The sequence below is a fragment of the Nomascus leucogenys genome, chromosome 13 (assembly GCF_006542625.1).
Source record: "Nomascus leucogenys isolate Asia chromosome 13, Asia_NLE_v1, whole genome shotgun sequence".
Taxonomy (NCBI): Eukaryota; Metazoa; Chordata; class Mammalia; order Primates; family Hylobatidae; genus Nomascus; species Nomascus leucogenys.
The window spans coordinates 103,964,734-103,978,033 of NC_044393.1; the positions used below are offsets into that span (position 1 = coordinate 103,964,734).

Consider the following 13,300-nt stretch of genomic DNA (forward strand, 5'->3'; position numbering starts at 1 on the left):
TTAAATTTTTTTTTTGGAGACAGAGTCTCACTCTGTCACCCAGGCTGGAGTGCAGTGGTGTGATCCTGTGATCATGATTCACTGCAACCTCCACCTCCTGGGCTCAAAGGATCCTTCTGCCTCAGCCTCCTGAGTACCTAGGACTAGAGGTGCACACCACTGCACCTGGCTAATTTTTGAATTTTTTTGTGGAGACAGGCTCTCGCTTGAGTATAGTACTTCCAAAATCCAGATTCTATCTGTGAATTGCAGAATGTTGTTCATTGTTTTACGATATATGAAATTAATTTTCCTTATCCATTCCTAATGAAGGAATTTTTATATTTTTAGACAAGATAAGTTTAGAGAAGGTCCGTTATTATAGTTCTCACAGTAAGCTCTGCTACCGTATTGGCAGCTGTTGTGTGAAACTGTTTCATTCACTTTGGGCATTGTTTAAACCCCCCAGGATCCTGGAGCACTGAGCATGCTAACGCTGTTGCCGGAAGAACGGAGAGAACCCCGGAGGCACGGCTGCTGCAGCTCTAACCTAGGTTAGGGTTAGGGTTAGGGTTAGGCTGGGATGGACAAGTGACACTCACTCCACACAGCCCCTTAACCTGGGAACAGAACAGATAGCATTTTCTCTTTGGAAGTTGCTCTATTGTTTCAGTGACTGAATATCATTCACAGGCTAATACACAAAAGGGGTGCATGCTGAAATATGAGTCTGGCAGATTGGGAGAGAAAACAGGTCTCTGTCAAGAAATACAGGCGGAATTTCAAAGTCCAGAAAGCCATATTGCAAGCCATATTGCTGAGAATGTATCCAGGAGACCACGTTGTGGGGCTTTACTTTTCCTGTTAATGAGAAGTGAAACTATCAAGAAATTTCTTTTGTATTCATTTTTTATTTCAGAAAGAAGGGAGAAAGTCTGATATTTTACTGAACTTGTTTCAGAAAAAAACCAATTCCGTTACTGCCTCACAGGCTGCCTCATTGCTGGCCTGTCTCGGTGATGTCCCCAGACCAGGGCCGATGCTTCTGGGGTAGCCTGTTTGCAGGCCTTCTTGATGCCCTTGAATTTGGAGACTTGAACCTTTGTATTTCTGTGTAAACGCTGTTGTAGAAGCACTGGAAGACACCTTTTTCGGGAGTGTTTGAGTATTCTTTTAGAGCTCTGCTAGTCTTGTTTACTGATAGACATTCTATAGTTATTAAAATGGAGAGCAGTTATTTCATATACAGTGTAACTTTTTAAAACACTTTCCAAGTCACTGATGTTTTTTAGCTGTTTGCTTCCATTGTAGCTCTTTGACATGCTTTAAAATGAAATGGCCACATGTGCCTCAGTATTTTCAAGGGATCATGTGCTGGGCTGGTAGTTAGTTATTTTCTCTAGCTATTCTGTTTCACTGAACAGAAACTCAGACACAGCAAATAGTTTCTGGCCACCAAAAGTGCCTGCTGAATGCAGTCCTTCAGGACAGTGTTTGCTGGTGCCCATGCCAGGAGTTGCCCAGGGACACCTGTTCTTAGAAGAATCAGGCACCAGGCGCGGTGGCTCATGCCTGTAATCCCAGCACTTTGGGAGGCCAAGGCAGAGGCGGATCATGAGGTCAGAAGTTTTGAGACCAGCCTGGCCAACATGGTGAAACCTAGTCTCTACTAAAAATACAAAAAATTAGCTACTAAAAATACAAAAAATTAGCTACTAAAAATACAAAAAATTAGCTAGGCGCGGTGGCGGGTGCCTGTAATCCCAGCTACTCGGGAGGCTGAGGTAGGAGAATCGCTTGAACCCAGGAGGTGGAGGTTGCAGTGAGCCGAGATTGTCACTGCACACCAGCCTGGGCAACAGTGCGAGACTCCGTCTCAAAAAACAAGAAGAGTCAGGGGCTCCTGTGTGTGCTCCAGACAGCAGGCACTAAGTTGACTGTGTCTTGAAGTAATTGAGAAGAACCAGACTCTGGAGCTCTGAGTTGCTTGAGAGTTCACAGAGCGCCACCGAACAGATCCGCAGATCGCTGTGCTCTCCTCCTGCCTACCCCTCCCAGCCCTAGATCCTAAAGGCTTAAGAAAGCAGAAAGCAGCTCCCCCTCTTCCTCAGGCAGCAGATTTGAGGACTCGATGTAAGTTTCGCTTTGCAAACACTTCCTTTGTAAATCTTTACTGGATTCATCATTTCTTTCGGCCAATCTTCACAAATTCATTTCTTTTTCACTGGCATTGTTTTAGGCCAGTGGGTGGCGACTTCATTTCAGATACCACCGTTTAAGACTGCTGTTCTTAAAGTACAAAATGTGACCACGTTATGCTGATGGCTGCCCCAGGCACCACTGCCCTCACCGTGGCTCAGCCAGATGCACAGAGATGGTAGACTAGGGGCCATTGCCTACTGTGGGCTGTGGGGCCCCCATACTAAACAGTTTCCTCTGGTGTGATGAGTCCTGTTCTTAAAAAATTCATGGGGGCCGCTGTGAAAAATCACCTGATGAGGCATGAGAAGAGGAGATGTCTCTATCCAAGGGTACCTGCTACCAGGTCTCCTAGAGCAGGTTGGGGCAGCTGATGGGGCCAGATGATGGGAGGCCTTAACACTAGGATTGGAGAGTGTAACTGTTGCTGTTGGGAATGATTTAGTAAAGCACTGTTTTGGAATAGATGATCTAGATAAGAAAAATTGCCAGGGAGATAGAAAGGAAAATCAATTAGTTTGTTCCAAGTGTCCGCCTGGACTCATTTTGTGTTAAAGCTAATAATGTTTAAATATATATATTCATATTTTTTATTGTCATTTACAACTGATATTAAAGTGTTTGTTTTTCTTCCTCTAGAGTTTACAGATGCTTCCTCAGCAACGGAAAGCCATAGCTAAGTTCAAGGAGCCAGCCCACGCATTAGCATTTCAGCAGAAATTCCACAGGTGACCAGTGTGTTCTGTGCTTGTGGTGATAAGGGGGCGGGAGCAAGGACCTCCTTCCTGTGCCCTCCCATCCATCATGGCAGCAAGCATGTGTCCCCACCTGTTCCTGTAGAAGGACACTAGGGCACAAAGCGCAGACGATGATCCTGTCATGAGGCGCACGTCCTTTTGTCTGGTGGAGAATTGCCCCTTGTGTTTTAATAGATCTTCCCGAGGAATCTGCCTTTTTATATGATGGGTTTTTATTAAACAGGACCCACCAGGCTCCTTTAGTTACCTCCCACCTTGGTAGATTGATTTCCGATGTGCAGAGTTAATGTCGATCGTTTCTTTAAATTTTCACAGGCATATGATAGATTTGTCCCACATAAATGTGGCCCTGATCGTGGAGTGATTCCTAACAAGAGAGCCTGACCTTAGGCTGTACACACACTGTGGAATTTCTTCAAGGGAGCTGCCGGCCGGTGCAGAACCCCCAGAGCACAGGTCTCCGGGCCGCAGTCCTGCGTAACTGTTGTCCAGAGCGCCAGCCAGCCACGGGCCTGATTCCGGAGGAGCTGAACTGACAGGACACAGCAGGCTGGAGTTGGTGTTAGATTGCTTCACATTCTGTTGTCACCACCAAGAACTCCAAGTTTTTCGTTTTGTTTTGTTTTCAAATTGCTCACAATGCATGTAGACATTGTTCTTTGTGATCTGACTCTATGATGGGTCACAGTGACTTAGATTCAGGAAAGAACATTAAGGTCACAAGTTCTAAGTAGTTTTCACAGCAAAGAATATTTGATAATGGTTGCACTTATCTTCAGTGCAGGTTAGAAGAGTCTTCTCAACCAAGCTTCACTCGAGTTGTCTTCTCAGCCCTCAAAAGGCTCTTGAACAAAACGTAGATTAAAATTTGGGTGATTGTTGATTGACCTTTGCATACCCTGGAAAGCCAGGGTGTGAGTGGGGTGGTTGGGAATGGTGCCAATTGAACAGCAGATTCTGCTTCTTGTCACTATTTCAAAAGCGTCAACTCTGTGTTCCTAGTTTCGATGAACTCCCCATTCGTTTTTAACACACTTCCCAGATAAGGCAACATGCTGGACAGGCACATGGCATGGCCCTCGGCTAGAGCAGGGTCTGTGATGGCCTCACCTGGCAGCCCTCTGGCCTAGTTCCCACCACATGAGGTGATGGAACGGCCTGAAGGTGGAACAGACCTGTTTTTTTCCTTATTAAATGCAGTAAGGTGGCCTGTTTATCACTGGCTCTGTGATACATGACATTCCTTGGGAATTTGGTGGCCACTGCTTCGGTCACCTCTGTTTTTCTGAAGGCTGTTCCAGCAGGGCTGCCCTGTCTATCAGTGGATGTTCGCTCTGGCCTGCCGTTCCCCGTGGGATGCCGGGTGAGGGTGGCTTTCATCCAGCCCCAAATGAGACGAGTCTGTGTCATCGTTGAAACTGCTTTTCGTAATTGCGGGTAGGTTCCTGTAGGTGAGACATACTCTCCATAAAGGTACTGTAGTAGAATTCATTCTGGGCAAACACCGAAAAAAGTGCCTTACTGTATTTCTGCTCATGAAAGAGTTTCACTATTTTGGATATATTCTAAAGTGGACCTGAGCTATTTGAGCAGATAATGATAGGGCATACTCAGACATTTTAGCTACCTTTTATACCTACGATTTCATGTCACATTTACTAATAGAATTAAGGGAAATAGAAGCCCGTTCTTTCTTACTGCCCCTGGAGGGAGCATGGCGCTAGGGCTGTCAGCCTCCTAGAAGGAAGGGACTAAGGAGACGGGCACAGACTTGCGTCATCTCGTTTCCACAGTTGACGTTTTATATTACTTTCTCAAATTAAGTTACCAAAACAAACTGAAGAGCTGAAGCAGGTCTTCCAGACCCTGCGATCCTTTCTGTAGCAGTGATTCTAAAGTGGCGTTTGCTGTGTGCTTGAGAGTAACACTGCACGCTGCAGGGGCTGTTGAGGCAGTCAGTCCCAGGAAGCCACAGCGCTTGTAGGATCTGCTAGGACCCTGCAGCTGTGCCGCTGCCACCTCTGCTCCAGAGTGTCCCAGCCAACCCTCGGAAGATGGGATTGTCAGTCAGCCCTGCCTCACCATGCCTGCAGGAGGCTGTCCAGGCAGCAGGTCTGTGTGCCCATCAGCAGGTTCCCATGGCTGTCACTGCCCACTCATTTCCACAGTTAGATACGGATGTGTTGATGTATTTGGTCTAGTTTATTTGGCTCAGTCCACAGCTGCGTTGGAGTGGTGACTTTGGTAGCCCTTGAGCTCTAATTAAGAGAGATCCAAACCACTCAGTACCCACTGGGCAGTGGGAAGGCCTACCGACTTACTTCACCATTGAGGGCTTACTGATGCAATGAAATGAGTTTCATGACTTTTTTTTTTAAACACTTTTTGAAATAGAGTGTCCTGTGTTTAAAACCAAAAATATGCATGTTGTCTCTGAAAAGTAGGCATTGAAACAGACTTTTTTGTAGTCAGTGTTAATAAAATGGATCCCGTTTGGGCCTTCCTTGTTAAGATAGACTTCATGGCCACTGGAAGGTCTGTTTTGGTGTTACCTGAGTGTGACACAGGCACTGGGGTGTGCGTGTTTCTCTAACTGTCTACACATGCACATAGGCAGACTTTCTCCTAGAATGTTCTTGAAAGGTGATTGGCAAAGTCATGCAGGCCCGCCTTAAAGCGCTGATTAGAACAGCCCAACACAGTCCGACCTCACTCAATACCCACAACCATCGACAATGGATTCTTAGTACCAGACAATCCCAGTAATGAAGGTTTAGTTTCCTTGAAGGAAACTACAGAAAAGGAAAGAAGCAGAATTAGAAAGGAATGGTACTTACATGTTTGGTGTGCTGCTCACGTGAAGTCAGCCCACATCAGCCAAACCCTCGTGGAAGATCTGCTGCAACCATTATCTTTGTTCTTGATTTCATCATGCATTTAAAATGAGATGCAAGAGCATTTAGCATACAATGTAAATATGGACCTTTTAAAATTAAAATATCATTGGAAGTGCTTTCAACTCAGCCACATCTTAGCTATTAGTTCTTTGTGTTGTCTTATCAAAGTTTAATGGATACAGTTCCACAGTTGTTGATGTGTTTGTGTGTATATTCGATTTTTATAAAGATGGTAGTAAGTCAATACATTTATCCTGATCTGTGTATTATTTGTTCACAAATTCAAGAAGCTTAAAGGTCGTAAATATCAGTATCTATCTCATAAGGTAAATCAATAGCTGATTATGTGGAGCCAAGTTACTTCTTTTCTTTTTGCGTTATCTCGTTTTGATTTTGTGCTGTAATAGAAGTTCACTTAGCTACTTTAAGATAACCTTGCATTACCACTGGTCTGGCCACGTTTGTTAAATCCTTATGCTGATATTCTTCTAAAGAGTAAATCTCATCATTTTTCCAGACAGATTTTGAGGGGTTTCTCTGTTTTGTGGACAGGCAGCAGCCTCCTCAGGCGCCCGCACCCTGCCTTGCTGGAGGAGATGGGATGGGGCGGGAGGTGGCTTCACCGTAACTATTTTTAATATGGGTCATTCTTAGCATGATTTGTAAAGGTCTCAGGCAAACAGTTGTTGAAGCTTGCTTCTATGGCATTTCTGAATTGTGGCAGAGCTTAGATCCTGCACCCAGGGGTCTTTTTTTCAAACAGCATCTTGCTCAGTTCTGTGAACAGAAGGCTTTGTTACTGAAGGAGGTGGAAGAGGAGTTTAGGGTGAAGAGGAAGAAGGGATGGACAGACCCAGGTGAGGAGAGGCCTGGGGATTGGGGAAGCTGTCATCTCAGTGTTAATAATCAACTTGCTTCTAACACACTGGCTTGTCAGGGGAGGTCATCCAGTCCGGTCGGTCGAGTTGAGAGCCCTTGGGCCAGGGTGTTTGGTGGCACAGGGGCATCTACTGGATGGCCTGGAGGAGTGGGGGAGGGGAGCGTCTTCACTGGGTGGTGACCAGCTGGGACAGGTCAGGTAGGGCAGGTAAGGGACCCCCGAGGCCCTGGAGCCTTGTCCTGGGATGGGTTTGAAGAACTCATCACTTGTTTTCTTTTGGCTTTTGTTGTTTTTGTTTTGTTCTGTTTGTTTTGTTTTGTATTTCTTTGTTATTTTACTGGGAAGGTAAGCGGAATGTGCTCATAGACCATCAGACTGACGCTTGTCGAAGGCAGGTCCTAGTCACGTAATTGCACAGGACAAGGAGGTCAGCGTGTGTGATGGCAGCGTGCTGTGCCGGCACATCGTGGAGTCCTAGAAACTCTTTAGTCCCTGCGGCTGTTCCCCTCCTCTGCTCTCTCCCTGGAGAGGACTGCCAGCTCTTAAGAAACATTCCTGGTGCGGTGTCTGCAGTACCCTTTGTGGGCGACTTCAGGCTTCCCGCTTTCATGTTGCTCTTTCTGGGATTCGTTTTTTTATTGCCCTCCCTCCCTACTTGTAGGCCTCAGCTATGGCTTCACGTAATCGCTTTTAGACCCAGTTTGGCTTCCTTTCATTAAGCTATGACCCTCCACCCCATTTTTTTTTTTAATTTGGGGTGGGAGGGAAGGGGGTGGGCGAGAGAATACTCGAAAGGTATTATTGGTTCTTCAAAAAATTATAGGTGACGATTCTACCAGGGAATTGACTGATAGAGTGGGTGCAGGACAGGAAAGGTTCAGAGGCACCCCACTACCACCACTCGGAAAGCCCCGAGTCCAGATCGACTAGGGAAAGCCTTAGATACTTTAGTGTATTTCAAGAGCATTTCAGTTAACTTTTTCAACTATTTTTAAAGTTTGTGAATGGAGTGTTATTTTGGACATTCTTAAATATGAATTCTCCAAAGGCATTTAGCCTTGACTTAATATTAAATCCTAAGGATTTTATGTAAGGTTTTTTTGTAACCTATTTAATTTTTTTTAAATGCCTAACTTCTGAGGTGCATAAGCCCGTGGTTTGTGTACTGGAACCAAAGCGGAACTCACTGATTCATATTGGATCCCCAGGTATACCAACTGCTGGTAGCATATGGCTGGAAAAGGCCGTTTGCCTCACACATTGTAACCTGCCTTGGCTAGAAAATGCTTTAAATGTCTCAACTCTCTCTTTTCTGTGTCATGTTTTGGTAGGAAATCTTTAAGATTGGCGGACGGAACAGGTATTTTAGTGAGACACTTCTGAGTACTTGCTTTTTCCTTTGACTTCTAACCAGCTAAAAGATAAGGAGGTCTTCATGTTGATATTTTGCTTGGTTTTATTTTACTGATTTTAAAAGGTATATAGAAAAATGTAGGCCTTTAAAAAGAAACAGCATATAGTTTTTTATTTTAATATGTTCCATAGAGTGGATAGGCAGACAGGTACTATTGTCATGTATTCTGTATTTAATAATTTAATATACTCTAGAAAGTAGACCTCATGCATTCTTTTAGCATGATTTTCTTTTAAACTGCTTTTCATTTTAAGGGCACCCGTAGCGGAAGCTGATTTTTCAAGGACTATTTAAGTTGTATGTGTTCTGTAGCATTTTCTTAGGTGTGTAACATTTTTAATAACATGCGCGCACAGCACACGGTGGTGCCCTGAATCGAAGGAGCAAAAAAAGCCATCGCCCGTTCCTATAATCCAGCTTTGCTTTTCACAGGCGTGGGATCCAGGATGGTGTCCTCTGAGGACTTGAACTCTTGGGCTTTAATTCCCCTGTTTAATTTTCAGGTACCACAGCAACAAAGCACAGAGTATGACCTTTTCATGTCTGAGCTGATTCTTTTTGCTGGACGTGCCTGCTTCTTGCTACTGTTCATTTAGTAATGAGATCACCTCACCCTGCCATGCTCTGGGCTCTCCCTCTCTGTCCATTTCTGTTTTGCTTTCCTGGCTAAACCCATCTACCATTCTTAACACTGGTAGCTCCTGTCCCATTCCAAGACTCACTCTCTCACTTTCCCATCTCCTTCGCTTTCCATGCTCCTCTCCCTCCACCTCCTGGCTCCACCCTGGGTGAGGGCTGTATTCCTGCCACTCTGCTCCGCCTCAGCCTTGAGAACTCCACGTGGGCTGGGTGGGAAGGTGCTGACGATTTTCACACTGTGTTTACCACTCCATCACCTCTCAACCTTTGCTTTGACAGGTCTTGACTCACGATTTATTCCTCCAGGTCTTTGATTGGAGAGAGTAACTTTTTAATTCTGTTGTTTTGCAGTTTGGCTCTGTAGGAGTGAGTGGCGATTCAAAGATGCCAGCGTCCCGCAGTGTGCGGTTCGTGCCCTTAACCACCCGCTTCTTTGTTTCCCGCCCCTCTGCTTTCGCAGGAGCTCTTGTGCTTGAGTTCAGTGTTAGTGGTAGTGTGGCTCACTCCACTTGGAGGTGGCGGCCGTCTGACCGTGTGTTACTGCTTTGCCGACGGGGCCTCCCAGCCCTGATGCGTGTACACTCTGCGGGCTGCACCGGGTGGCTCTGGTTGGGGGCGAAGCTGTGTTGACTGGGAGAGCGTTGGAAAATTGAAACATGGAGAGATGACGGGAGTGCGTTTCTCTGGGTTTGATCTCCATCCCGTTTTCTCCCAGACACACTGCACCTACCTTGGGGGAATGCCGTTGCCTGTTCCACCCCTTTGTTCACTTCGCGTTAACTGCTGTGGTAACTTTTTCAGGATCTGTGTGAAGAATGGTAATGACGTAGTTGAAAGGAAAATGTACTGTTGTGTGTTTCATTTGTGTGATTTCATACCAAAAAAATGTGTTTGAACTATATTGTATGTAATTTGGAAGTCGTGTTAATAAAACCCTGCAGTTTCCACTCTGGTTCCGTAGCCTTCATTTTCTCTCGGCGCTCAGGTCGGGCCACAGCTCATCTTACCCGTGTGTCCGGGACGGTGCTTCTGCACTTCTGTAAGGGGCTGGGGTCGGGGGCTGCCCTCACACTCCCCAGACTGGCCGCTGGGTTGCAGCCCGTGGCTTTCACGCAGCTCTCGTTAGTGGGCCACGAAGGTCAAGGGCAGCCGCCGCCTCCTTGCCTGCATTCTGGGTGCTGCATGACTCCGAACTGACCAGGCGGATGGCATCAAAGTGTGCTCCTTTTGGTTGGGGGTGGGGGAGTTAGTCTTTTTAATTTTTTAAAGCATTATAGATAATTTTTACAAGTTTTCTTCAGAAGAGACTTGTATTCCAGCATGACGATAAGAGACTGAAGATGGGGAAGCTCAGTCTCCCGTGATGCTGTTTTTCCAGGGTGGCGTGTTCTTGCCGTGTGCAGGCCTCGCTGGAGGCTGTGATCACAGTGCATACACCATCATGTATATTTTCCATTTCACGTATCCCACGCGTTTTTCATGTTGTTAGAAATTGCTTATAATTTATGGTCTATTTTGAAAATGAAATCTTTAAAAAGAAGGCAGCTCTGTTTCCAGAAACTACCGTTAAAGGAAACATTCAAGAAGATATACCCCCATCACACCCCCTGCTCTGCCCTATGATGGGCCGGCTTCCCCTCTCACCCAGATGCTGGTGTTGGTGTCTGTGCTGGGGTTCGGGGGGCGCTGGTGACCAGCTGCAGCCCACTCTCCACCTGCAGCACCCTCTTCTTATGTAGAAACAGGACCACTGTTCTCAGTGCCATTTCCTTTGGTCCCTTGAGTTTGATGGAAGACATGTGCCTCCCTTGACAGGCCTCTCCCATTCTTCGTGGGACAGCCTGTGGCTCAGTGGCTGTAAAAGCCAAAGCAGATTGGGACATGGTGGCACCCTTTCTGTCATCCCCCTGGTCCAGGCCGGTGTGCAGGGCTTGACAGGGCCACCCGGCAGTACCCTGGGGAAGAGCACAATGGCCGTGGAAGCACTGTTGGGTATGCGGGAAGAGGGCACATGCGAGGTTCCGTCTGTGTTCATCCCGAGAATGGGTTTCATGGGCTTGCTGCCTCATGGTGGCTGTCCCTGCCCAGGGCCGGAAGCAGGCCGTCTAGGCAGGTGCGGGAGGGCCACACAGCCATTCTTCATGCTCTTCAACTCTGCGTAATGCACATGTGAATTCTAGTGACGTAGTTGAAAATGTACTGTTGTGTGTTTCATTTGTGTGATTTCATACCAAAAACTGTTTGAACTACATTGTATGTAATTTGGAAGCCATGTTAATAAAACCTTGCAGTTTCCACTCTGGTTCCGTAAGGCAAATGGGGGGCCTTCCACAAGCAGGGTGGCCTGCAGTGCGCAGACAGTGGCTGCTTTCAAAGATACATTTTATCACCCTGTTTTCCCTGTTCTCATAAGGATGAAAAGGAAAGTGCCTTAGTTTGGACCTAAGTAAGGAAGAAAGAAAGCAAGAGAAGAGGCAAATTTGGGAAATTGAAATGGAGGAGGAGGCAATAGGGAACAAAAGCGAAATGTGTTGGGTGAATTTCTCAAATCCGATTTAATTGAATTTTTAAGCCCAAGTCATAATCTGAAAATGCCATGTGATTAGAGGCCAAGGCAGTTTTCTTCCTCTTTAATCCATAGTTCAAGAATAAGTCATTCCTTGTTTTTAAAACCTGGACTTTGGGTAATGGGATCTCTACAGAACATGGGCAAAAAACGCCTTGACATTTCAGGGAGAAGATGGGGCTTTCTTTTGATTAAGGGGACACTCAAGAGTGGTAGATCCTTTGAAGAAGGTATTGTTATTTCCCATAGTTGCCCCCTGAGCAGTGCCTGGCATGCTGGAGGTCTTGGTGTGTATTTATTTAGTGCAACCAATTACGTGAGGCAGTCTATTTGTGGCAGGCCCAGGGGTGTCCCCGTCCCAGACACAGGAGGTTTGGGAGTGGTTCAGGTGTGAGGCACTGAGCACTCCTGTTGAAACATGGCAGCTGAGTCCTGAAATCTCACCTTGGCGGTTTCTGCCTGTCTCACCTGGAGTGCAGTGGTGCAATCACCGCTCAATGTGGCCGTGACTTCCTGGGCTCAGCTGATCCTCCCACCTCAGCTTCCCCAGTGGCTGGGACCACAGGCGTGCACCACCATGCTCAGCTAATTTTTTTTTTTTTTTTTTGAGACGGAGTCTTGCTCTGTCGCCCGGGCTGGAGTGCAGTGGCGCAGTCTCGGCTCACTGCAAGCTCCGCGTCCCGGGTTCACGCCATTCTCCTGCCTCAGCCTCTCCGAGTAGCTGGGACTACAGGCGCCCGCCACCATGCCCGGCTTTTTTTTTTTTTTTTTGTATTTTTAGTAGAGACAGGGTTTCACCGTGGTCTCGATCTCCTGACCTCGTGATCCGCCCGCCTCGGCCTCCCAAAGTGCTGGGATTACAAGTGTGAGCCACCGCGCCCGGCCACTCAGCTAATTTTTAATATTTTTAGTAGAGACGGGGTTTCGCCATGTTGTCCAGTTTGGTCTTGAACTCCTGGCCCCAAATGATCTGCCTGTCTTCGCCACCCAAAGTGCTTGGATTACAGGTGTGAGCCACCATGTGTGGCCAGGTCCTTTTCTTATTCAAACATGTATTTGCATGTTTTGAAAGCATGACTTACGTCTGATGGGAAAAGAAAGTGATAAAAGAGTTCTGTAGGAAACACACAGTACTGACAATTGGTGGCTCTAGGAACAGAGGCACAGAGCCATGTGTTGTATACCTTGAGGTGCAGCTCATTGCTGTGCGCTTAAAAGAAATGAGAAGCACAGCAGTTTTGAAGCTTCACGCTCAGAAATGAAGCTTTCTTGCTGACCTTTGGTGTTGCCTGTAGGCTGCAGCGAGAGGGCAGAGGTCCTTGTGGCTGTTCTCTAGGGTCCGACGTCAATCCAGACAGGAAAGTCAGTGGGGCATTCTGGCCGTGTCGCACCAGGCTGCAGAGCTGGACACTGAGGAAACCCCTCCAGAAAGAAAGGCCTACCTCCCGGCCCACCGCAGGCGACTAGAGGACAGGGCAGATGCCCTTCAGACCAGACGGAGAGGAGCGCTTCTCTGATTCCAAGTAACAGCTGCTGTTGAGAAGAGGAGGCGTAATGAAAACCCGCACCTGAGCTCTTCACCCAGCTTCGAAAGTAAGCCCGGATGTTTTCAATCTCAGAGGCCAGTCATGTTTTTTCCCTAAAATTGACAATGGAGAGAATTTTTTCTCGCCATCGAGGGAGGGCACCTGTGGATGGTGTCTGAAGAATGATATCATGTTTTGTTCTCATTTTTTTGGAGACAGGGTCTTTCTTTCTCAGTCACCCAGGCTGGAGTGCAGTGGTGCATTCTCGACTCACTGCAGCCTTGACCTCCTGGGCTCAAGAGAACCTCCCCTCTCAGCCTCCCGAGTAGCTAGGATTACAGGCGTGCACCACCACACCTGGCTAATTTTTGTATTTTTTGTAGAGATGGGGTTTCACCACATTGCCCAGGCTGGTCTTGAACTCCTGAGCTCAAGCGATCCA

The 13,300-nt window shown here is 46.8% G+C and overlaps 1 protein-coding gene across 5 annotated transcripts in view; it reads left to right on the plus strand.

Moving 5' to 3' along the window:
- RBM33 (RNA binding motif protein 33) overlaps window positions 1–9,718 on the plus strand; it is a 138,542-nt gene extending 128,824 nt beyond the window's left edge. For 3 of the 5 annotated variants that reach the window (XM_030826283.1, XM_012512333.2, XM_030826284.1), the window contains exons 17-18: window positions 2,818–2,906; window positions 3,252–9,713. In XM_030826283.1, coding sequence (XP_030682143.1) covers window positions 2,818–2,906; window positions 3,252–3,300 — 138 coding nt within the window. In that variant the 3' untranslated portion in view covers window positions 3,301–9,713. Of the gene's footprint in view, window positions 1–2,817; window positions 2,907–3,251 lie in introns of all 5 variants that reach the window. The other 2 variants (XM_030826282.1, XM_030826285.1) reach the window with 1 other exon arrangement.
- The last annotated feature ends 3,582 nt before the right edge of the window (window positions 9,719–13,300 follow it).